The sequence below is a fragment of the Rutilus rutilus genome, assembly GCF_951802725.1.
Source record: "Rutilus rutilus genome assembly, chromosome: 8".
In the NCBI taxonomy this organism is placed as follows: domain Eukaryota; kingdom Metazoa; phylum Chordata; class Actinopteri; order Cypriniformes; family Leuciscidae; genus Rutilus; species Rutilus rutilus.
In genome coordinates this window covers 28,486,097-28,512,083 of record NC_140222.1, presented here as the reverse complement: position 1 = coordinate 28,512,083, position 25,987 = coordinate 28,486,097, and the positions used below count along the sequence as shown (strand labels likewise).

General features: G+C 39.2%; 1 protein-coding gene across 8 annotated transcripts; it reads left to right on the top strand.

Annotated features, from left to right (window-relative positions):
- Positions 1-801: 801 nt before the first annotated feature.
- tcf3b (transcription factor 3b) lies at positions 802-25,819 on the top strand. Of its 8 annotated transcripts, none has more exons than XM_084417955.1 (21): positions 802-1,319; positions 4,834-4,930; positions 6,035-6,107; positions 9,534-9,595; positions 9,688-9,760; positions 9,985-10,025; positions 10,130-10,262; positions 10,353-10,399; positions 12,725-12,824; positions 13,117-13,241; positions 13,322-13,418; positions 13,696-13,754; positions 13,846-13,924; positions 14,157-14,233; positions 14,415-14,618; positions 16,884-16,995; positions 17,114-17,267; positions 17,517-17,570; positions 19,241-19,479; positions 19,758-19,910; positions 23,106-25,819. In XM_084417955.1, exons 2-20 carry the CDS (start codon positions 4,856-4,858, stop codon positions 19,901-19,903), a joined length of 1,950 nt encoding a protein of 649 aa, XP_084274081.1. In that variant the 5' UTR covers positions 802-1,319; positions 4,834-4,855; the 3' UTR covers positions 19,904-19,910; positions 23,106-25,819. The 8 variants fall into 8 exon arrangements, with proteins under 8 accessions (XP_084274081.1, XP_084274084.1, XP_084274083.1 ...); XM_084417958.1 differs by having other exon boundaries at positions 803-1,319; positions 14,160-14,233; positions 14,418-14,618; XM_084417957.1 differs by having other exon boundaries at positions 803-1,319; positions 14,160-14,233.
- Positions 25,820-25,987: the final 168 nt, after the last annotated feature.

The following is a 25,987-nucleotide window of genomic DNA, read 5'->3' as shown; positions in this document are numbered from 1 at the left end:
AAATGGCTGATTTCTCTGGATTTAAACATTAGTGGCACACAAGTCAACAAAATGTATAACATTGTTTTAGTGGTTTTTAAAAATTGTAATCCACAAATCTTACATATTGTTCCTTAAGAAACAAGGTCTGTTTCACAGACAGCTTAGATTGAGTCAGGAGTAGGCCGTAAATTAGGAAGCTTTTATAAACGTGCCTTTGAAAAAAACATTAACATATGTCAGTGCAAGTTGCTTTCAGTTAAGACAGCTCAAAAATGCTTGGCTTAAGCTTTGTGAAACCAGGCAATGATGTAATCAAATTAAGTACAGATTTTGTTACAAACTACCAAGTTGTTACTAAGAATTTATTTATTTTTCATACAAACTAAAGAATATTAAACTCTTAAACAGTCCTACAAATAAGCATTTTTGAACGTTGAACCATTAGCGTTTATTCTGACAAAAATGTGCAAGGTAAACACATTTTTAAAAAGTAATATTCATAAAGTTTCTGCGCCGGATTATGAATACGCTTTAACGAATTTTTTAAGCCAAAGTAGCGATACAACGCGCGGGCGTCTACGTTAACCAGACTAATAAAATGATGTCACGCAGGCTGTGCTTAGCCCCTTCAGTCAGCCTCACTGAACACACAGCGTTCGTCATGAAATAGGCGGGTCTGGAGTGAATAAACGTGTAACTATTGGACATTCCATCTGCCTATCATTTCCTGTCGCCTTTCTATTGGCAACTAGCATGCGGGTTTATCTCTCCATCTCTTGCTGCTCTTGTATAAATGCCGCTTACTTTTCTACCATCAACCTCCGCCGGAAATTATAGTTCCTTTTATCAATTCATTTTTCCTTAAAGCATACCTATTAAACCTTGACTGACAAATGTTTAACAACCATTGTGCGCGTCCTGACTCATCCGTGCATTTTAATCCGTAGACCTTGTCGAAAAAACTCTTGACTCCCCTGGGCACATGAAACTGGACACCCGAGCGTTTGAGGCCCCTCTTTCCATGCGGAGGAATACATTGTTGCTGCTCACAATGTGGATGGAGGTGGTCAAGATGTCTACTAGAAGAATGAATTCACCTCAATTGTAACAACATAAAGGAAGTCGTGGCGCGGGATTGTTTGGATACAGACCTGCAACATTGTATTTGTGACGTTTGTGTTTTGTAGGAGGATGTCAAAGGAGAAATAACACACATTGTTGCGCCTATCAGCCTTTAATGCGCCGTGCTTCAAATTCTTTCAAGTTTTATGTTTTTTTCCCTGCGAGATTCAACCCTTCTTTTTTACAACTGGATGTAATACAACTGATAAACAGAGGTAATGCTTTTTGGTTATTTTGTCGGGTTTTACTGGGATACTAAGTTGAATAATTTTAGTCTCTCATTTACATCAGAGAAGGCACATAATTGCGTAGCCTATTGAAGTTCAATTTAGCAAGTTTTTGGGATGTCTGCTTATGGAAGTGGGGGGATGCAGAGTTTTTTTTTTTTTTTTTTTTTTGCTTGCTTAGTGGCTGTGGTGGTGGTGGGAAGTCCTGCCCAGTTTTGTGCTGGTGGTCTTTAACCCAGTTCTATCCTAACAGAAATGACTCCTTTGTCCTTTTATCAAAGTAAGGATTAGTTTTGTGGGGCGCGTATGAGTTGAACTGACTAGTTAAGAGCGAGAGCTGTCAGTGAAAATTTAATTGACAAATTTCTAATGGCTGAAAGTTACATATGCTACATTTGTTACACTTGTTAAAATATATCACTTCCTACTAAACTTGAGCACCTAGTTGTAGTGCGTTGCATTCAGGTTTGCTTTTCACAAAGCCTTTGGTTAATTCGGTTACTTCGTTGAATATTTTTGGCAGGAAATTCCTCGTGCCCCCACCCCCACTCGCCTTCATCAAATCGCGAGTCTCTTGAGGAAAAGTTGACATTTTGTCGCGGTACTTTTATTAACTTTAGCTTTATCCCCAGCCAAGCTCGTACGTTTATCTCACAACACCATGAATAATTGAGAATTATCGGCCGGACGCCTGGTTAATATTGATAATAATGCCGTGCTTATCAAAATTACGTGCGTGCGATCGATGTGGCCTATCGGTTTTTGAAATGGTTTGCTATCGGAATACAATAAGTTTACAACTGAGAATAAATATTGACATTGTTCATGTCTGGGTAAGCTTAGCCCTACTTACACAAAGAAAGGGACGTGACTAAACACTAGTTCCACTTTCAGTAATTCAGAGTTGTTTTTTAAATAGGCTAGACCTTATCGTGGTATATTTTCGGTATTTTTATTCATAACGTGGATTTAGTTAGGGTACACTATGGTGCTTGGTGGCAACACTGTTGCGCTCTGTTACAACTAGACTAACCGCCAATAAGCTGCAGTGATGATAGCAGACTAAAGATAGGCTACAATTTTATTTTAAAGCCACGAAATACCTTCCAAACGCGTGTTTTTCTTGATTTTCGCTGTCACCTTTTCTTCCTTTTTTTTACCGTAGGTGTGTGAGTGTGTGTGTGTGAGACTCAGAGAGAGTCAAGATAGGAACCTTTACCGTTAGGGCTGGGAATCGTAAGGAATTTAACGATTCTGCTTCAGTTTCCTCATAACGATTCCTTGACGAATTTATAGCTTTTGGCGAAATAATATTTTGAGGAAAAATGCTACACCTATTGCATTTACAACAGTCTATTGGCAAATTGTGTGAACATTTCAGATTTAAACAGAACCGGAATAGATATAGGCTCAAAGGTGTGTTCACACTTTTACAGACTTTTAGAGACACCATTAATGCAATTCTTTAAAATCGGGCTTAATTCTAAATGCAAATAGTAAACAAACAAAAGGTAACATATTTCATTAATTTAGGTCTATGATGTGTAGGCCTGACTTATACACGTTGTCATATGAACAACCAGTCAGTAATTAGGCCTATGCTTATTTAAGTCAGGTTCATTTCGAATCAGATATAACGAAAGTAAAAACTTATAAGTGAGTTAGATTAATTCATCAACAGCACCGACTGATTCATAAGCATTGTTGATGCACGACACAGAACCGGTTCATAAGAATCGTTCGTTCGAAAAGGGAATCATGCTGGTTGACCTGTATTTTGCATCACTTAAAAGAATCGGCTCGTAGAGTCGTTGGTTCAAGAATCGGACTAGTCTGATCGCGTATTTCAAGCTGTAGATTCAATAATAATAGGAATTGGAAAAAAAACTGTCAGAATATGGTGATCTACACGCTTGAGAACTGTTATAGGACCTGTACGTCATAAATCATGCGTTTCCATTTTTCATACAGCCTAGGCCTAAAAAGAACCAGTTTTCGATTTCCAATCCTAATACTATGGCCTTCACCTCGTACGTCAACCAGCAGGGCTGATCATAGCAGTTAAAACGGCTCCATGGCTAGTTTCTGAGACATTTGTCAGATTTTACATGGAACAGTGCCAGCATACTGAGTGAAATATATTTTTGCGTGTGATTTGTCTTTGTTTTGTTTTGCATCCTTGGATATCTTTATTGTCTTTTTTACTGAGGGGCTACATGTTTTTATTCAGCTGCTTTTGTTTGGGAGTCAAGAAAGCAGTGTGAATAAAATGTATTTGCAAGGTGTAAAAACACTTTTATTTTAGCCATTGGCTTGCAATAGTGTTATAATCAGACTGCTGATGGGAAAGGCTAATAAGAACTGCTAAAGCACACCACCTGTTGGCATGTAATAGCGTACAGGACTCCTTAAAGGGATAGTTCACCCCAAAATTTTAATTACCCATTATTTTTTCACCCTCAAGCCTTCCTATGTGTATATGATTTTTTTTCTTCCAGACGATCTCTTCCAAGCTTTATAATGACAGTGAATGGAGGATATTTTGTAGCCCAAAAAAGCACATCCATCCATGATAAAAGTAATCCATACGGCTCCAGGGGGTTAATAAAGGCCTTCTGAAGTGAAGCTATGCGTTTGAGTAAGAAAAATATCCATATTGATTACTTTATCAACCAAAATAACTAGCTTCCAGCATACGGCCTGGAAGAAAGTAGAAAGAAGAAAGTCATATACACCTAGGATGGCTTGAGGGTGAGTAAATAATGGGGTAATTTTCAACTAACCCTTTAAGATGCCACTGAGAAAAGTTTCTCTTCTAGCAATATTTGACTATCATTGTATGTGATCAAATGCGCAACTTTTAAAACATTTTACTCCAGTTGGAGGTCGTTTAAATGTTGTTTGATGGTCTCCTTTTATGCAAAACTACTGGCCAGATAACTATAAATCATACACAGGATAGTGATGTACAATAAGTTAAGAACACTGATTTGCATGTTCCATGTGCTGATAGATATCATTGTTTCATGGAAACTGATTTATTGCTGATTTCATTTGCTGTCCTGATGTTGCATAACACAACAATATTAATAAGAGTGATTGATATTACAAAACTGGTTGAGGACCCATATGGAAGGACTGACAAAAAATGGTTTTACTTTTTCTTGTAATGCTTTTCTAGCCATATCGTTTTAGATTTAAGATTGAATTTTTAGACAAATATAATAACTTGGCACTGGTGTTTCGTGAAACCTCCTCAAGCAATGCTTAGTTAGTTAATTAAATGTAGTCAATTTTTCAATCCATGACAAGAAATGTGGGACATGCAAACGCTGGTAATATACTCTTACGAGATATGTGTATTATAAGTACCATACACTTCCACTTCTATCTACTATTCCATACGACGACACTTGACTTGCACTTCTTCACTGCCTTTCTCATTCATCTGGTCTTTAGACGGCTCGCCACAGCTGTCTCTTACTCTGCTTTTCTCCTGCAGGGTGCTTTAAAGACCGAGTGGTATGAACGAGGCGCACCAGAGAATGGCTACAGTGGGAACAGATAAGGAACTCAGTGACCTGTTGGATTTCAGTGCGGTAAGGAAGAAACTGGAGTCTGTCATTGATCTGGACAAAAACTGCTTTATAGATTTGCATCTATCCTTATTTTCTTCTACAAAATCTGACCTTGTAGTCAGGGGTTATCAGTTTTTCTTCATTCCTCTTCGGACTGATCGCATCTCACGTTGCAACGCTGAATGTATGGAAGTGTTGTTGGTGGCTATAAACATGATAATGGATCATTAAATCATGTGCAATCCTCCGACTGGCTCCTGGGAAGTGTGGCTTGCCATTTGAAACGTCTTCGGCATAATAACCATCACTCAGTCCTCTCTAATTTTAACATCTCACCATTTTTTTTCTCCTTATCCTTTCATTTATTATTCTCCATTCACCTGTTGTTAAAAATTGATTATTCCTGGCGGTCATGCCATCCTAAATAGCATTAAAAAATTGTGAAAATATTAAAATGTTAATCGCTTGATTCATTGGATGGCTCGACCATGCTTAATTTATTGCATTGGAAAATTGCCATCTACTGAAGCAGTGAATCAATTAAGACAATACATTGATAATCAGACGTGCCAGACCAAATGCATTATGATCTCACATCTAATTACAAATTGTTGATGGTTTAGTCACTCCCTCATATCGCATTAATTTTCCAGCCTTGAACCTTTGCAAAAACTGAAGGATTTGCGGATTATACATTCAGAATCTTCTTTCTTGTGGTGTAAAAGATGTTTCACATCATGAAATATGTCTACCACACCAGAATGTCCCTCACATGCACCATGCAAGGCTGGCACTGTTGCTGCTTATAGGTTTATCTTTGCACTTCAAAAACAAAGAGACATCATCTATCCAAGTCAACAATTCTTCACCCCTTTCTGTGAAACCTTCAAACCTACAAATTCTTTGTAGTTTAAGACAAGGATGTATCTTTAAGAGCTGTACTACTTTATGAGAGGTGTTTTTTTTTTAGATTGATCCATTTTAGTGGGTTATATCTGCCAAAGGTGATGTGACCTTAAGCATTAAACGTTTGAACTAGCTAAACTTGACGTCACATTGCGTGAGTTTGCTGTGATATGCTACTATGCTTAAACTCAATCTCTGTTTCTTATTTATCTGTTGTAGATGTTTGCGCCACCTGTGGCTAATGGGAAGAACAGACCAACCACACTTGCTAGCAGTCAATTTAGTGGTTCAGGTAAATATTCACTACTAAACGCATGCCTTTTTTTGCTTGTTTAGAGAGAAATGTCACATATTACTTTTGCCATATTTGTGCATTTCATGAGTTTAAAGTGGTGTTTTTATAGCAGTTGAGGTGTTTGGGCTAGTTGCTAAGTGCTCACTTCTCTCAACAGAGCAAGAGAACATGCTTCTTCTTGTTTTCCTAAATCCCCTCTTTTATGAATACACTGTAGTATATCCAGAGTCAAAGCTTGGGGCATTTTTGCATCCCTTTGAACTGGTTGTTCTGTTGAAGCACTATTGCACAAACTTGAACATCATAAAAACTTTGTTAGGTCAAGAGGAGGGACTGATTAGTTGCATTGCTGTTTGTAAAAATGGTTGAGTCCTGAACATTTTAACAGCCCAAATCTCATTGTCAGTTAAAAAGTTTGTATTTTGCTTTGTTTCTATGTTTGTCGTCTTTTTCTTTATAACCAGTTGCACACCCCACTCTTACATGTTATTTTTGCTCCCATTGTTGGCTGGTTTTGCTCCAGTTAAGATTGTTTCACAAGCTGTCAAAGGCATGAACGTCCCATGCGTTTCTCTTCAAGTCTTTCCAGCCTGTCTGTCTGTCTCCCAATCGACACTCCAAACATTAGCCTTGAATAAGAACAATCTGAGAACAAAGACTTAAATAAAGGCCTTACGGTCTCCAAACGATTCCCCCACCCCACCGCGTAAAACACTCCTCCCCCCACACAAGAAAACACTTTCTCCCCCTGCCAACTGACAGGAAATGGACCTACTCTGCAACAAAGCTCTCTCATACCTCCCACCACCCCGCAGGAGGCCGCATGAAAACAGCAAAAGAAACACCGTGAAAGATCACCAGCTTCACTCTCGGTCTGTGGTGGCCTAAAGTGCCAATTACATAGCAGGGCCAAGCTAATGTCTCAGTTTGAGATTTTTATTGCGAGAGCTACCTGACACCGAGGTGACCCCGACTCTTAAATCTGTCACTTGGGAGATGCTTCTAGAAGGTCTCCACATCAGTCAACATAAAACTCACCCTGTAAACTCTGTATAACAGGATATGACATGTTCTCAGATTCACTATTGAGAAAAAAGGTCCAAAGGACAGTTCTACAGAAGTATTCAGTTGAACTCTTTAAGGAAGAGTTCGGTAAATCTTAAGTTCTGTTGGCATAATTTGTTGGCATGTTCTCGTTTACCACAGAAAATAAATATGACTCTATCCTCAGCTTTTTATTGAGAAGCATTTTAATGGTTTTTAAATCAGTTACGTTTGTCCTTAAAGTGTATTATTTGAACTGTAAAGTTGTCAGTTTTGTGTTGAGACCACTGTTCCAGCCAGATAAACTTTTAGTTATTCATCACCAATGTAATTTGTGTGTTTGGAGTCTTCTTTTTGTAAAAAGGTTTTCTTTTGCACAAATTGTCCAAAAGTTCCATGGTCATGACATGAATTGCAAGTTTTGTATATATTTTTGCACAGGCAAGGTTATTATTTGCAATTTATCAAACTAAAACGTATGTCTTCAAAACTGTGTATTTTAACATTTATTGTGTTGCCCTGTCCTTTTTTTTTTTTTGGCTTATAAAGAACTATGGGACAAGTCATATTTTATTGTCTGTGGTAACGTGACAAATTCTGTTGATAGAGCTTGACTTTTATTCAACCCAAAACATTACTTAAAAATCCCAAAAAAGTGTTGTAACAAGCTGTGATCTTGAATTAAACCTTTTTCCTTGCATGGACTGGATAACTTTTCAGCTTTAAACCGTGACTTACAAATTGGCCAGTAATTAAACTTCTGACTGTCCACTATGATTCAATCTGAAAATCCACAAAGTAAGGACATGTTTAGAGGAAGTAGTGGCCTTCAGAAGTGCATCTGTTCCTCGAGACAAAAGTGCTCGGAAGGGTGCTAATTGCATTAGGCCATCTCCTCCCCCCTCCTTGGGCATAGCCTTGCTGTTTGCGGGAGTTCTTGCATGGGAGGACTTCACCAGGCGTCCTCTCGCTCACCTCCACAGCTGCCCAACACGTCACCCACTGAGGACAGCGTTAGGACAGGACAGAGCCCATTTCCCCCCGGTTACACCCCTAACATGCAAGCACATTTACACACACACACACACACCTCAAGTCTTTATGACTTCACATTTTATATCTGCTGCGATCTGAATATGAATAATGGCACGCTGTAGAGCTGATGCATTTGAAGGAGTGTATAAAGGAAATGATCTTTCCTCAACGCAGGAAATGGAATCAGTTCTTGCTTGACTGAATGTCAGATTTGTCTTTGTAGAATTGCATTTTGATGCTTGCAGCAAATAAGTGGCCAATAACTCAAAAGATAAATTGCATTGTATCCCCACACAAAGCCATGTTGTATATGCAAAACCAAATCTGACAGAAAAAGCACCGGTTTAGTTTGCTAATATAGTCGTTCAAATTGTCAGTCCTACTGACAAATGCCATCCAAAGCCATTCGCCACGTTAAACCTCTTATATGGTCCTTCTGCATCTGAATCTGTATCTCTGCCACTTCATTTTTTCCCCACATAAGTCTGCCAGGGAGATTCTTTCACTCACTCAGTCAGTGCCCACTTCATTTCCCATGCTGCCTGCGTGGGCTCCATAGATCACGGCTGTCAGCGTGGATGTCGCTATTTGCTCTGCTTTGTTAGCTTCATCACTCATGCTCAGCCTTCAGTGGCCGCTCTGGCTGAGACCCCCTCTTCTCTCACACATTTTTAATTAGACCTAAAAAAAAATCAAAAGGAGAATATGAATATTCATAAACCAACTGCATTAATATGCACAATTATGCAAATCAGCATGCAATTAAGCCATGTGTCTTTGGAGAGCTTTGCATTAAGGCATAAGACAGGAGGCAGAGGGGAATGCTTTATGAGGAATTTCTGCTCCAGTACACTTTAAAACGTTTCCGCAATGTTTTTGAATATCCATATTTCTACATATAAAGCATATTGATGGCAATGAGGAGAAACTTGTACACACACTACATATCCTGTATGCCTTGTTCTGAGACCTGTGTTGTCCCTATGGGTCTCCACTCCCAATTGTACAATGATGCTAATTTCGCAATTCTTTGATCAGCCTGTTTTTGTTCTGCTTGCCGTGATATTCCTCCCCCCAACTTGTCTTAATGAGATCCAGTGACTGAATGAATGCTCCCTTTATTGGTCAGTGATGTTGAGGCTTGCTGAATGACATGGATATTAGTGTGGTGTGATGGTTTTGGATGAGATCCAGAGACTGTCTGACAAGCACCGAGAACCAGCCGCCAAATGTCCAATGGCCTTATTGCATGAACGGAGAATTAAGAAGGATCTTGATGGGAAGGTTTAGTGCATGCCAGAATTGGAGAATTGGTCTGACAGCTTGTGATCAATTGCTTTGTAGGTATGGAAGAGCGCAGTAGTACTTGGGCTGCCGGAGATCAAAACAGTCCATCTTTTAACCAGGTACGGGCAAACCCAATGCCTTGTTGGCCGTCTAAAGGTGTTGTTGGGGCATGTTTTATAGTTTTGACCTGCTTCTGTCTTTGCTTTTCCAGAGCTATGGAGAGGGTTCGCACTACAATGAACATGATGGACTATCTTCCCCATTCCTTGGCACAGGGATCAGTGGTGAGTTTTACCAATGTTTGGTTGGTTGATCTCAAAGCTGCTGTTGTAGAAACTGCCCCATGGGTTGCCTCGAGGTTGCCCAAGGTAAATGAGCTAATTTTTGGCCTCAGCAAAAGGATTCACTCTCAGAAGTCAATTCACTCTTAATTGACTTGTGATTCCTCCAATCATTGTGACTTTTGGACATATGTATTTAACAACACCCACAATTTTTTTACTCGTAGGTAAGAATGAAAGGGGTCCATACTCTTCCTTTGGGGGCCAGGTAAGTTGAATCAAGTCAAAGACTCAACTCTTGAAAGTGCTTCACCTCCTTGATATCATCCTCTCTCTTTTGATCCAAACCCACCAATCTGTTGTTCCCTATAGCCGGGGTTCTTGCCCTCAGACATCGCCATGCCTTCTGCAGATGCCATGTCCCCATCCGGTCTGAAGTCAGGCTCACAATTCTACCCTTCATACCCCAACAACCCCCGAAGACGCCCCTCTGATGGAGCCATGGGTAAAGAACATACATCACTTTCTAGACTTGTGTTGGATCAGTCAATATTGAAAGAAAAAGAGTACCATGTCTGTTTTAATCTTTTCACAGATCCCCAACCAAAAAAGATCAGGAAGCCGCCAGGACTGCCATCTTCAGTGAGTGACCTTTCTGAAATATTCTATCTCACCAATGTTTCCCATTAGAAAGTTTTTCATTAAGATCTCAATTTCAAGATATCATGTTTTTAATTATCAGGAAATACACAGATGTTAAGTCAGCAAAGTTCTGCTCTTTAGCAATGGCTGATAAGCTTACCATAAGAGCTTAAGTACGTAAGAATTATATAGTGTCCATTACAGGAACTTTTAGTGTTGACTTCAGTATTTGTGGCATCTAAAACGGTGTGGCACCTGAAATGGTTTGACATTAGTCCCAAAGCCTATAGACAAGGGGTGTCACTGGAGGAGCACCTTCCTACAGAGTTTAGCTCTACAATAGAGTTAACACATGCCTGAAAGAGGTTGCCCTCCAGTAGTAGGATTGGACACCCCTGCTATAGATCTTATTCGGAGCAGAAGCATATTTAATATGGCGTGAACAAACAAGAAAATGGCAGTGAGTGTTAGATGTAAGAGTCCTCCTAAAAGATTATATTGATGTCAATCATTTAGGCAACAAAACATCCTTCCAAAAACATTCCAGTGGACAGACTTTTGATTGAACGGACGGTATGTATTTTAATTTGCGTCGAAATAAAAAGACCTCTTCCATGACTAAGGTTCATAATATTTGTGAACCTTTGGCCATTGCAAGTCAACATTAACTTGAGGAAACATTCAAGTAGCCATACCCCTTTCCAAATCACTTCTTTTGAGTAATGGGATGCGTAACTGTTGTTTCATAGTCTAAATCCACATTAGCTCAACACTTTGCCCTCTAAACCCTCTCCCCAAACACGATCCTACAGATTTGCCCATGCTAGACCTTATCCTCCCCCTCTTCCAAAGTGACCCAGTTGTGAGTCTCGTTGCACTTTTTTTTCTCTCTCTCTCTCTCTCTCTCTCTCTCTCTCTCTCTCTCTCTCTCTCTCTCTCTCTCTCTCTCTCTCTCTCTCTCTCTCTCTCTCTCTCTCTCTCTCTCTCTCTCTCTCTCTCTCTCTCTCTCTCTCTCTCTCTCTCTCTCTCTCTCTCTCTCTCTCTCTCTCTCTCTCTCCCGCTTGTCTTAGCTCAGATTAATGGCTTCTGATGAGCAAGGGTTCTAGCTCCTGCTGAATCCCACTCTATGGCTCAGTATAACTTCCTCTTGTGCCGCCACAGCATTATAACACCCCAATGATTGCAGCAATGCTCACCTGCTACTTTGAGCATGCATTAGATATTTTAAGTTTAAATCCAAATTTGGTTCAGCACTAAAGGATATTGATCCTTAACTTGTCTGGGCTTGCCTTGATCTTGTCGAGTGCATCAACAAATCATTGTGAGGATGTGTTTCCTGGTGAACTTCAGAGAAGAGGGCCATTCGCAGGTTTTTTTCCCCCTCCCTCATTTGTTCTTTTATGTGGTTTCTACATAATCGACCAGTCTATTTTGCTCCACTCCTACCACTTCTTCAGCAAGACCTCTCCCCCCACTGTTCTCACCCCTCCCCTCTTCAGCCCAGCTGCCTGTGGAGTTGGACGGGCTCCAGGAGTAGGCAGATGGCTCTGTAATTAGAAGTGCATCTCTCCATTCCCATCCCACTTCTCCCTGTTAAATCAAATTACAGGCAAAAGAGAAATATCGCTTTGCTGGATTTGTATTCTCCACTGGCCCTAGACCCACCCGCCCGCCGGCGCCCCCTCCCTCCCAAACACTCGCTCATGTATGCGCACATACAGACAAACATACTAATCATACATGTTAAAACGTGTCTGTTGGTGAATACGCTGTATGCACGTATGCCTCGAGGCTCCTGTATTCAGATGAGTTTCCGATCATCATTCAGTTCCATTTAAGGCTTCCTATGAAAGATATATATTGTATAATAGTATAATTTAGTTATATAATTATTATTATTAAAAACAAAACAAGTACCTGGTTTTTCCATTTCAGTGTTATGGGAGATGTCATTACCCAGTGTGCTTAGCTTGATTTGGACTCACTCTTAGTGATTGTGCTCCCTGTAGCTGCCCTCCCTCTCCTTTTTTGGCTCATGGGAGTGCGAGAGGAAGCGCCGACTGTGCCATGAGATGGCCGTGGCGCATTTCCCAGCATGCTCTGTTCTCTGTCCCTGCCACTTTATCTGAGGGGGCACTATGGAAACACGCGTACACGTCATTTGTACCGAAAACCACAAAGTGCTTGCCAGCTTCATGGGCTCCATACCAAGTTGCGCATTCATGTGAAAGCGATTTGCCTTGGTTTTTTCGTCCATATGAACCCTGTTACTATATGAATGTCATGTTTCTTCGTGTCCTTCATGTACCTTGTTTATAAATGCAGGTTTATGCTGCCACCTCTGGTGATGACTATATCCGTGACGGTGCTGCCTACCCGGGCTCCAAACCTGGCACTGTGTACCCAGGATCTTTTTACATGCAAGGTGTGTACATAGGGAAATACAATTATGCAGAAGTCTGTGCCACATCTAAAAACCCAATCTCCCCAAGCCCTAATGTGATGCTAATATTAATTGGTACATATTATGTTCACGCAGACATGTTGCAAACAGATTATTAATGATTAAGCAATTATCTTGTAGTTTTGTTTGTTTGATTTGTTTGAAATTAGGAACATGCACAAAGACAAATGTTTCTGTGGATTATGATAGCTTGTCTGCACAGGTTCTTGTGCTGACTGGTATTGATCCTTCCCATCTGCCTTTGTGTTCACAGAGGGCCTACACTCCTGGGACCCCTCCGGACCCTTAGGTCAGTCAGGATACACGGCTATGCTGGGGAATTCGCCACACATCAATCAGCCTGGGTCCTTCTCCGCAATAAACGCACAAGACAGGATGGTATGGCTTCTGAACGTTTTGAAGGTTTTGGAGAAGGGCTTAAATTTCAGAAGCTCCAATCACTGTGTTTGCCTCTACAGAACTACCCTTTGCATGGAGCGGACGTCAATGGTTTCCATTCGAGCTCCGCAGCCTATAGCCACTCATCCTCCATGAATGGATCAGACAGCATTTTGCGTAAATTACCTTCATCATTTTAATTTAATGTCCTCTAGGTTGTGAAATGAGCTTGTAATTGGGTTCAGATTGGATCTTAAAGTTGATTCTTCTTGTGAAATCAATTTTGGTCTTAGACTAGTCTGAACTTGAACTATAATTGAGGAAATGGCCTTCAATCTTTCATTCAGATTTTGAATGGTTATTTTTAGCGGATTAGCAAATTATGGATCATCTGAGGAGACATGACATTGATGTAATAAATGAAGTTAATAAGTTCTCTCATTCTCCCCCACAGCCAATAGAGGCCCAGTCGCAAGCAGCTCAGGTGATGAGATCGGAAAAGCTCTTGCTTCGGTGAGTGAGCTTCCATTAATCACCATGAAAGAGCATTTGGCCATGTGAAGTCAAAGGATTATTCAGACTTTCAATGATCCTTTCATTACAGATCTACCCTTCGGACCACAACAGCAACAACTTCTCCTCCACTCCTTCCACTCCTGTGGGCTCCCCTCAGGGCATTGCAAGTAAGATACACTGTCTTATTCTGTCAAAGGTAGATCCGTTTGTGTTGATAGATACCAAGACAAATATGTGAATGCAGAAGAAGCCAGAATAATCGTAAATCATTCCCTTTAGATTGATGGGCTTTGTGTAGGCCGAGGTGTAAATGTGAATATGAAGCTCTAGAGCGCCATCTTGTGTCACAGTGGCATTTCACATGTTCCACACTAAGGCTTTGTATCATGTTCTTCTCAGCAGGTGCAGCACAGTGGTCGAGAGCTTCTGGCCAGACTGCTCTGTCTCCTAACTATGAGGCTGGACTACATGCACTGGTAAGTTTAAAAAGATCCCTTTTCAATGGCTCAAGTGTCACTTTTTGATTGGGCATTATTATTAAATACTATTATTTATATATTTAAAATTTTAGTTATCAATTTCTCCATTTTTAAAATACCTTATGATATAAAATTTCATGTATTCTTTTAGGTAAATATCAATAATATTTCTCCACAGCAGAACAAAATGGAAGACCGACTGGAGGAGGCCATTCACGTTCTCCGAAGTCATGCGGTGGGTCAGGCCCCGGGAATTCCTGGAGCCCACGCCGACATGCATGGCCTACTGGGTGCCGTCTCCACATCCAGTGGATCCATGGGGGGTCTCTCTCAGACCTATTCCAACCCAGGACTGCCCCTAAGTAACAGACACCCTGCCATGGTTAGTGTGGAGACATAGTAGTATGATTCAATGAATAACACAAAATGGCATCTGTGGAATCATCTTTTTAATGAATTGGTTTATTTGGATGCAGTATTCATTATAAGTATTGCTTACAATTTATTTTAAGGTGACCTTGTTACAGTGTAATTACACAAAAGCAATTAGTAATATTAATTAACATGTACTCATTATAGGGTTTGGTTTAGGGACTGTTGCTTGTAATTATGCATCATTTACTGTTACTATAGTAAGTACATATAACATGTAATAAGGACACTAAAATAAAGTGTTACTGTAATATTATTTAATACATAATATATGTTAATAATTCATATTAATGTCAAATATTATAATATTCATTTTTAGAACAAGTGTGTGTGTGTGTGTGTGTGTGTGTGTATACTAGGGCTGTCAATGTTGAACGCATGTGATTAATTCAAAATCCTTAACGCGTTACAATAATTTAACGCAAATAGATTAATGAAGCATGCAAAATTGCGTCATTAATTTACGTCACGCAGTTAGATGATCTTGGGGGTCGTGAGTTTATCACACAGAGCGTCTACAATGGCGCAAGCACCTGTAACCCTGTTAGGCGGACATTTCTATCTTAACCCGATTTCGCTTCTCTGTTTGCGATCAGATCATTTTAAGCCGCTAAACTCCAGGAACGTTTTCAGTCCAATGATCCAGTAAGCGAATTCATTCATTCATTCATTCAAACAATCGAGTCCAAAACAGCGCTAAAGTAAACCAGGCTGATTGTATCAGAGATGGCAGAGAGAATAGAGACTCACGTTGTGTTTTCAGTGAATTATTCATTCTAGTGTGTGTCATATTCTGTGATTGTTTCTGAAGAGCGTGAGCCTTACGCATCGCGCTGTGTGAAATACAGACTGAACGGAACGTCAAAACATCCCAACGCTGTATGGCCGGATGATACGCAAACTATGTTTCTTGGCTGGATAAAGCAAACCAGCATCTCGCTAGTAAAGTTTTGATGGATGAGGATTGCAATCAAGGTAAAGACGATTGCGGTGACGTACGAGTCGTACAGTAAAGCACGCGTGAGTCAGTTAAATTGATTCGCAAACATGTGGTACTATTTGGTATCGCAACTGGACTTGTTTCAAATGTAAACAAGTCTAACTGTAGCACTGTACACTGAAATCTTTCCTATAATGGTTTTTTTTTTTTCATGGGTGCTTTGTTGTGCATACATTTATGAATTTTATGGACTCGGTTATTTGGTGTTCTTTTGGAGTCTCAAAGTGTCCTCTTTTTTTGGAAAGACACCTAAATTTACATTAAAAATAATGTGAAAATCACCTTTTTTAAATCAAATGGTTTACTTTGCTGGATAAGCAAAAAAAAGGTGTGATTAATCGCAATAAAAAACTTTATAATATATATATTAGGGCTGTCAACTAAAGAATTTTTCTGTCGAGTAGTCGCTCATTTAAGCCATTCTACTGGGATGTTTATTGATATTAATTTAATTAGTTAAATGTATACTTGGGGAGTGGCATTGGAAAATGGTTTTAGTTTCAGGACTGAGAAAGAATGTTAAATGTAACAATGTTCTACATTACAGAGAAATTCTAAACCATAATAATGAGCATTTAAGATATAAATTAAGCTCTCAAGCGCACACATAAAGCTTGCTCCAGTGCAAAAGTAATGATTATGATCGTGTTGGGAGGGAAAAAAACGCAAGGAGACTGTCTGAAAATGAACAATTTATTCATTTATCGATTTCTGAGTCCGTGTCGGCTGCAGAGATGAAGTTGACGATGCTGATTCGTCCCACAGTAGTGAGAAATGCATGTCAAGTTAAGCATGCAGTAAGCGCGGTACTAATTTAGCTTTCACACTCCGCACGAACACTTAGATATGCGCCTAATAATATTTATCTAGGTTAATATTAACGTTAGAGCGAGCGGCCATGTAAAGTGGCTAACATTGTGCTACTACTTGTTTCAAATGATGTACTAAAGTTTTATGCTGCTACTCAGGAGAAATTAAGGTTTTTGTGTGTGTGTGTGTGTGCAAAACTTTTAATGTAATTGTCTACTTTTTGTTACTTTTTCAAAAGCGCAATACCTTTACTTTAGTTTAACAACTCTCAGCTACAGTTTCAAATTAGCGTCCCAAACAGTAATAACAGGACCGTAGTTTAGATCATGTAACACAAAACAATAATAATGCACCTGTGGGTATTGATATGTGCTAATTACTCTCCCTTGTTGCACTCGCCTGCAGGCTGGAAGCCATCATGACGACCATGCCTGCCTTCCTCCCAGCAGCACCCTGTTGCAGCCAGCTCATGCTTCAGGCACCCCACAGCCTGGAGGAGCACCGGAGGGTTTTAACAGTGAGCAGCAGTTTCAATTTCTCTTTCTGAACCAACCCAACATGTAAACAACAGATGCAAACGCCGAAAGTTGCCAGTTAGTTTCAGCGTGATGCATTTGACGGTTTTCTGTCTCTAGATTCAAGTTTGCCCGGAGGCTTGGCCCACTCCACGCATTCGTCAAACAAATCCGACGTTAAGAACGAGGACAAGGAGGATGACGAGAACTCCTCTGTGGCCGATAAGTCTGAAGAAGAGAAGAAGGAAAGCAAACAGTCTCGCACCAGACCAAGGTACAGTTTCGCCCCATAATACATAAAAATGGCTGAATGTTTTCAGAACCGAAAACGCTCTGGCACATGATGATTTGAAGCAAGTCTGCATTGTCTTATGATCTACTACAACAAATGTCTAAATTTCTGTCTGTCTTCACATTGGGCCAGGCCTGATTTCAAAGTGTTTGGGCATCCCCAACACAGAAAGTACCATGTTTTATAGTGTTCTCCCCTCCCCCATTTCCCAAACTCTCACATTGTTTTCAGAAAGGAGGTGTTTGCCCATCAAGTCCTTTCAAGTTTATCAGACCAGGGAGACGAGTAAGTCTATCTCCCACCATAGAGTGCATGTTTGTGAAAGACTCCGGATGCACACTTGATCGCTTTTAAACATTAAATGTCTGAATGATATTGTGTACAAAATGAATATACAGTATGCTTCCATTGGCTTTTAAAGCCATTGAAACACTATAAGATGATTTTGACACAGGTGGGACTCTCTCCTATATGACGTATTCATGAGTATGAACTAGAACCGTAGGTCTTTGAGTGTGCAAAGCACTGCAAAATCAGCAGACAAAGCTCTTTTTTTATATAAATCTTTTAATTCAACATTCATCTCTTGATCTAAAAGGGGTTAGTGATTATATACTACCAGTAAAAAGTTTGGACATTTTTATTCTTTATCTGTAACTGACTGTATGTTGAATAAAGGTAGGTGAATGCTCATCCTACGACGATAAGAAGCATGACAGGAGAGAGGGAACTGTTTAACTCTTTATAACTGGTTTGAATGTTCACATCCACTGGCATCATTCAGTTTGGACTCAATATTCTACAGCTGTGGTAGGCCACGAGGTATTAAACGTGGACTTTATTAACACCTGAAGAAAATGGCGGTGAAAGTGAAAGTAAACCACAACCAGCGGCATACTTGATATAAGTTTCAGAATAAAAGTCCTTACAATATGCCACATATATGAAACTAAGAACATTATCATCATCATGAAATAGTGAAAATGATAAAGTCAGCAAAACTATGAAATAACACAAATTTAAGTATAAAAATTATGATGTGAGGTGCATGCTGGGAGTTTGCATGTATGCTGCTTTTCTTCACTATCTGGTCCAGCTCATGCAAAAAATACAGGTAATTTTGTAAATAAATGTACTCAGTTGTCAAAAGGTTTGGGGTCAGTAATTGTTTTTTCTTTGAGATCTTAAAAAAAAAGAAGGTTTTATTCCAAATACGGTGACACTTTATTTTAAGGTGTCATTGTTACAGTGTAATTATATATTTAAGTACTGAGTAATATTAAACAACTACATGTACTTACTATAGGGTTATGGTAGGATTAGGATTTGGTTGAGGGTTAGTTGCATGTAATTATGCATAATTTACTGTTATTTCTATGGTAAGTACATGTAACAAGGACACTGTAAAAAAGTGTTACCCCAAATACTTTTCTTTCGAACTTTCAGTTTTCACATAAAAAAATAAATAGCAGTACACCTGTTTTCAACATTGATAATAATAATAATAAGAAATGTTTCTTGAGCATCAAATCATCATATTAGAGTGATTTCTGAAGGATCATGTGACACTGAAGACTGGAGTTGTGCTGAAAATTCCCCTTTGCCATCAAATTAAATTGAGTTATTTTAAATTGTAATAATATTTTACAATATTACAGTTTTTTTCTGCAGTTTTTATCATATGTGGCCTTGGTGAGCATAAGAAACCTCTCTCAAATACATAAAAAAAAATCTTACCGACCCCAAACATTTGAACAGTGGTGCATATAGACAAAATATGTTTCTACTAAACTAATGTCATGTATGCATAAGCCTTTAGATCGAAATTTATTGTTGAAATTTAAAAATTACAAATTATTGTATATTTGTTTTAGTTTTTTTGTATTTAAAGCAATTTTTTCTTTAAAAAAAAAAAAAACCTGAAATGTAAATGCTATGTCATTGTCTCTCCACAGTCTAGACAATGAAGAAGATGATGAGGATTTACCGCCAGAGTTGAAGGTCGAGAGGGAGAAGGAGCGACGAGTGGCCAACAACGCACGAGAGCGACTGCGCGTGCGTGACATTAACGAGGCCTTCAAAGAGCTGGGCCGCATGTGCCAGCTGCACCTGACCAACGATAAACCCCAGACCAAACTGCTCATCCTGCACCAGGCCGTCAACGTGATACTAAACTTGGAGCAACAAGTCCGTGGTACGTGTTTTCATCCTTATTATTGGTTTTTCTGTATCTAAACACAACAGCATTTACTTGTATAATGTGATTCTGAATATTCATGGGGAAATTATGAAATTACGCTTGGCCTTGTATACGTCAACAGAAAATTCATTTTAAAAGGTATTACATTTAAAAGAAGACTTATTTTATCAATGAAATGCTTTGTTACATGGACAGCTGTACTTTTCTAAAATTGAATACTTAAGGGAATCAACTGCTGTTCATTTTGCATTTTTACATTAATTTTCATCCAGAACGCAACCTGAACCCCAAAGCAGCTTGTCTGAAGCGACGTGAAGAGGAGAAAGTGTCCGGGGTGGTTGGAGACACTCAAATGCAGCTGTCCGGACCACATCAAGGCCTTGGAGGAGATGGACGCAACTCTGTCAGTCACATGTGATCATGTGGTACGTTAATGTCCATTTATACATGGCCTCACTTTGTGTAACAGGTTATGCAAACACTTTCTGTTCTCTAGTAGATATTTCCACCATTAAATTATGAACATAAGTAGTGTACAATGGCTACAAAACCTTTTCAGACGGCAAAAATAAAGCATGCAAGATGTATCACTACTATATCGATTGTCTGCCAATATTAGACATTTTCTTTTCTTTATTTTATTTTATGTATCGGTCGATATTGTATGTTTAATTATGCATGTTCATTACCTTTGCCGTCATCTTTAAGCCAATATCAAAACCAGCATCCATTTTTCATACTGTACATTATAATGTGATGCCTAAAATTTACTTGTATTATTTAAAACTATTTATTTCAATTTAGTGTTTTGTTTTTTCATTTATTTAGACAATGGTATAGAATTTGAATATCTGTTATTTATCATATGACATTTAAAATACATGGGTTGGACAATGAAACTAAAACACTGGTCAAACACATTTTGTTGGAGGTTTCATGCCTATACAGTGCAATGCATAAGTGAATACACCCATGCTAAAGTTGACTAAAAAGAGGAATAAAAAATCATATTTTGGAAATTGAACTTAATGCCTTAATTTAAAAAATTAGGAAAAATCCAACCTTTAAGGACACCAATTTTCTTTGTGAATGAATAATGTATCGTAAATAAATAAATGTTCTTCCTTAAAATACATGGTGCATAAGTGAGTACACCCCTATGTTAAATTCCCATAGAGGCAGGCAGATTTTTATTTTTAAGTATTTTTTTTTTATTTTTTTTAGGATACTATGCATCCTGATAAAGTTCCCTTGGCCTTTGGAATTAAAATAGCCCCACATCATCACATAGCCTTCACCATACCTAGAGATTGGCATGGGGTACTTTCCATAAGATCATCTCTCAATGCAAATCAAACTAGCTTTTAGGCTAACTGAAATAAAACCATGCCAATCTCTGGGTGTGGTGAAGGCTATGTGATGATGTGGGGCTATTTTAATTCCAAAGGCCAAGGGAACTTTATCAGGATGCATAGTATCCTAAATTTTAAATACTTAAAAATAAAAATCTGCCTGCCTCTATGGGAATTTAACATAGGGGTGTACTCACTTATGCACCATGTATTTTAAGGAAGAACATTTATTTATTTGCGATACATTATTCATTCACAAAGAAAATTGGTGTCCTTAAAGGTTGGATTTTTCCTAATTTTTTTAATTAAGGCATTAAGTTCAATTTCCAAAATATGATTTTTTATTCCTCTTTTTAGTCAACTTTAGCATGGGTGTATTCACTTATGCATTGCACTGTATATACGTGGCCAATCTTTACTGATTTTACATTCCATCAGTAACAACAGTGTGAAGGTTGAATTAGCAGAGCAATATGAAATATTGCAATCCACACAACACAATGGGAGAAAAATCGGATTTCAAAGAGGACCAATTGTGGGTGCTCATCTGTGACCAAGACAGTCAGTCTTTGTGGTGTATCATTCAAGAGCCATGTTATACAGGCTAATGTCGGCACCACCACGAAGGAAGAACCACATCCAACAGGAGTAACTGTAGACACAAGAGGAAGCTGTCTGAAAGGGGTGTCCAGGTACTAACCTTGATTGTATCCAAAAAACATAAAACCACAGCTACCCAACTCAATGCAGAACTAAATGCACACCTCGACTCTCCTGTTTCCACCAAAACTGTTCGTCGGGACCTCCACAGTGTCAATATTCATGGTCGGGCTGCTATAGCCAAACCTTTGGTCACTCGTGCCAATGCCAAATGTCAGTTTCATTGGTGCCAAGCCAACAGTGCAAAACTGTGGACAATGTGAAGCATGTATTGTTCTCTGAGTCCACCTTCACTGTATTTCCCACATCCGTGGGAGTTACAGTATGGTGTGGAGAAGCCTTAAAGAGGCTTAACATCCAGACTGTTACGTGCCTAGAGTGAAGCAATATCATGGTATTCCCTACTGTGCTTGATCAGCGTGCCACTGCCAAACCAAACTACCGAACCATTCTAAAGCACCCAATGGTTCAAACATTGTACCCCGAAGGAAGTGCCGTGTATCAGCATAATAATACACTAATATACAGCAAGACTAGTGACAGAATGGTTTGATGAACATGAAAGTGAAGTTGAACTTCTCCCATGACCTGTACAGTCAACAGATCTGAATATTATTGAGCCACTTTAGGGTGTTTTGGAGGAGCGTTTTCTTTTTCCTCAACCAAACACACCTGGCGGCTGTTCTGGAAGAAGAATGGCTCAAAATCCCTCTGGCTACTGTGAAGGACTTCTACCTGCCATTCCCAAGACGAACTGTTGCTGTATTGGCTTCAAAAGGAGACCCTGCACCATACTAATCAATTATTGTGGTCTAAATCCAGGTGTTTCAGTTTCATTGTCCAGTCCTTGTAATTATACACTTATTGGTATAGGAATCAGTCTTTATAGTTTCTGTTTTCATAATTGTTTTGTGCTTTTGTAAACAATTTTTTACTTAAAAAATATATATATTTCGATATAGCTTTAATTTTTATATCTGTTTTAGTCCTTTTATGGCGCTTTTCCACTACACAGTACCAGCTCAGCTCGGCTCGGCTCGACTCGGCTCTGTTTGGTTTTCCACTGTGTAAAAGTTGTACCTGTACCTGCTTCCAGGTACTTTTTTTCGTACCACCTCCGGCGAGGCTCTAAGCGGGCTGAGGCGAGCTGAGGCGATACTAAAATGTGACGTGAAAACACGGCAGACTGCTGATTGGTCAGAGAGAATCGTCACTATTCACTGCGTCATCATTGCACGCGCCAGACGGAGTATCCTGAATAAAAAACAGCAAAAACAAAAACAAAAACATCATACACTCGATTTCCTCCTTTGCCCTGTGTCTCGCGCGTCTCGCGTAAAAGATTAAGTCACGGCAGTTTCCTGCGGCGTCGCTATGACGTCCAGGTACTATTGTGGAGGTACTATCTGCAATGGAAAACGGAGCGAAAAGCGAGTCGAGTCGAGTCGAGCTGGTACTGGTAATGGAAAAGCGCCATTAGTAGACCTACTGTATTTCAACTTCAACTTACTTCAGCTGCCAATGCAATATTTTAAGTTTTTCATACGTTTTATTTAACGATAACATTAATATAAATCATGGCAAAACATGGCTGTTTTCTTTCCTTAGATCCAGTGAAATTTCTTGGGGCTCCTGGAAGAAGTGACCTTGAATCTCTTCCACCGTTCTCATCCTCTCTGTGCATATCGTGACTCGGAAAGCATATCATCCACGAAATAAAGAGATGCACCCTTCAAAACCATTTTGGACACATGAACCGACCCGCCAAAACTGACACAGCAGATTTTGTCCGTGATCACTCCAGACCGCGATTACCAGCACAAATGTGAAGAACTCTTTCTCAAGTCGTTTTGTATTTTTCTGCTTCCCAACAACGATGGATCATAGGAATAGACACATTCTGACCACAACTGACATTTTTTCCACTGCAGAGAGTTTTGATGGAAAGACGAGACAAACGTCAATTTAATCATGGATTTGTGCCTAATTGTTACGTTTTATATAAGACGCAAACTGCTTACTCGTGTGGAACAAAAGTTTGGGAGTTGCTTGTATATGAGCAAGTCTTTTTTTTTTTCTTTTTTTTTATGTGGTTTGTCATTCCCTACTGAAAGGTACAGTCTTACATGCATTGTGTAACCAAACCCCATGAGAAGTGGGGCGAACCTGTGGTGCTTTTGAGGACGGCATTTCCTAGCAGGCCTCTGCTCTGTGGGCCAGGGCTCTTCCAGAAAGGGAGGAAAAGCACATGGGCATTCGCAGCTCTCCAGACTGTTTCATCTCTTTGGAAATATCATGCATCATCAGCTCTCACGATGCTATTGACAAGTTCAGCCAATCGGAAGAAACTGCTTCATAAAAGGAACATGAGCTTTTGTTACAATGACAACAATGCTTGGATTCCATTGCATTTCCAAGCACAAAATTGCCAAGTTGACCTTTCACCTCTTTCCTTTCGTAAGCCCTTTTATTTTTTCACCAGGATACGTTCAGTCATCACTCGCTCGCATCGTTGCCAAAAGTCTGAAAGTGTACACAAGTCCACCTCATGCATATGTAATGGATGTTATTTCGATTTGAGAAAAAAAAAATGTACGAATATATATAAATATATATATTTTTGTTAGTCTATACATTGTAGATTTCTAAATAACAAAAACATATTAGTTTGAAGTGTAGAGTCTATAGCGCAAGTGAACGCTCCGATGCGCCGTACGATTTCAAAAGACCCTGCGTATATTTTCAGAAACGCAAGGTTTGGGCGAGGCGACCCACCCTTAATTTTATCCCAGATGCCCCCCAATAGCTCTATGCTCATGATAAAGGGATTTGATAATGATGATTGAAGGCGTGTTGAGGTTTAAGACCTCGTGATGGTTTCCTGATTTCAGGGAACTGTACGTCACTAGAAGTGTTCTTAGGCAATGGTGTAGTGTGTAAGCAACATTCGCCATCATTTCAGTCTCGCCAACGCACATAATGCAACCTGTTTGAATGTAACATTCAAATGTACACGATCTCACGTCTCCATCAGACTGGCTTACTGTGAGTTTAGTTGATCATATTGTCATTTCAAGGTGTACGTCTCAACCCGATTTCTGTCATGTGTGTGAGATGATCTTCCCTGATGGTTTGAATTATGTATGTAGGTAAAAAAAAAAAAATGGTGTTATAACCTGTGTAATTGTCAAAATGTCCACAATGGATATGATTTCTGAGTAATAACATTTCACCGTAAGGGGGATACTGAACTTAGGTTGTCCTAAAGTATAATGGAAACATAATATTAATTCTTGATAAATATAAAAAGTTCTTGAACATTTATATATTGTGGCCTTCTTATTCTCAAGACTGTCATTTTTTGAGAGTGATGCCTTGTCAGTGCCTAAACTTACTTTCATTGTAAACTTGACCATTTGTTTTATTATTTCAAAATGCAAAAATGGCTCATCCATCTTTTTGGATTTGTTTTGTTTCTTTCTGGAAGTATCTGTGTTGTAGTATTTAATCTGCAATTTAGAAACATGGTAGTCTTTCATCCTCATTATTATGCTGTGTGTGTGTGTGTGTGTACCTTTTTGGCAATTTTAGGATTCTCTTCCTGTCATCTTTGGCTCAACTAGGTTGGAATTTGTTTTTTTTTGTTTTGTTTTTTTGCTTTTGAGACGCTTGTGTCCTGTGATCTGTGAAGCACACCAGAAAATTGAAGGATCTTGGTCGATTCATCAGATGGGGGGCCGGAAACGCTAGACTGTTATTCTCAAGTAATTTTTGTATTATCCATCTGATACCATCTCAAATGCATGTTCATTTTGAAAGTATCTATAAAATATGAGTGCTGGACTTGTTTTTGCCCCCTGCTTAATGTTTTAGATGCTGGAGGAGTGTTGTCATGTCATCATGGATTTTCCTGTCTGAAATTACTTTCTTTTTATCCCTGAAGCATCTTGAATGTCCAACCGAGTGAACATTTTGAATGAATGGTCGTGCGCCGAAGTAAGATTGCTGCCATGATTTCCATCAGAATTAAGAAGTGTGTGAATTTTACAGAACCTGGTGTCTTGCAGTTGCAGTAGGGACATGAACAATACTGCTGTTGTCTTCAGAGTGCCTCCGGTTTTTGTCTTTATTATTTTTCGTCTTTGTTTTTATAAATATATATATAAAGTAGATATTGAGAACTGTCCTGTATATAACAGTAATGTAGCAATAAATGTGCCATTTTTAATAACAGAATTATACATTTTTTTCAATGTCTTGCTTTGGATCTTGTATACCTTCAAATGAGTTAAATAAAAGAAAACATTGTAATAAAAGCCTTACCATTGCGTGTCTTTTGCGAGAAATGCTTAGAGTGAAGAGAGAGCTCTTCCCGTTCACACGTTTTCTTTTTTTTTCTTCTTTTTAACAGATGGTTCACGCACCAAGAACGACAGTTTTAACGACAACTGTAGCATCCACACCAACGGACGATACTCTGTATATAATAA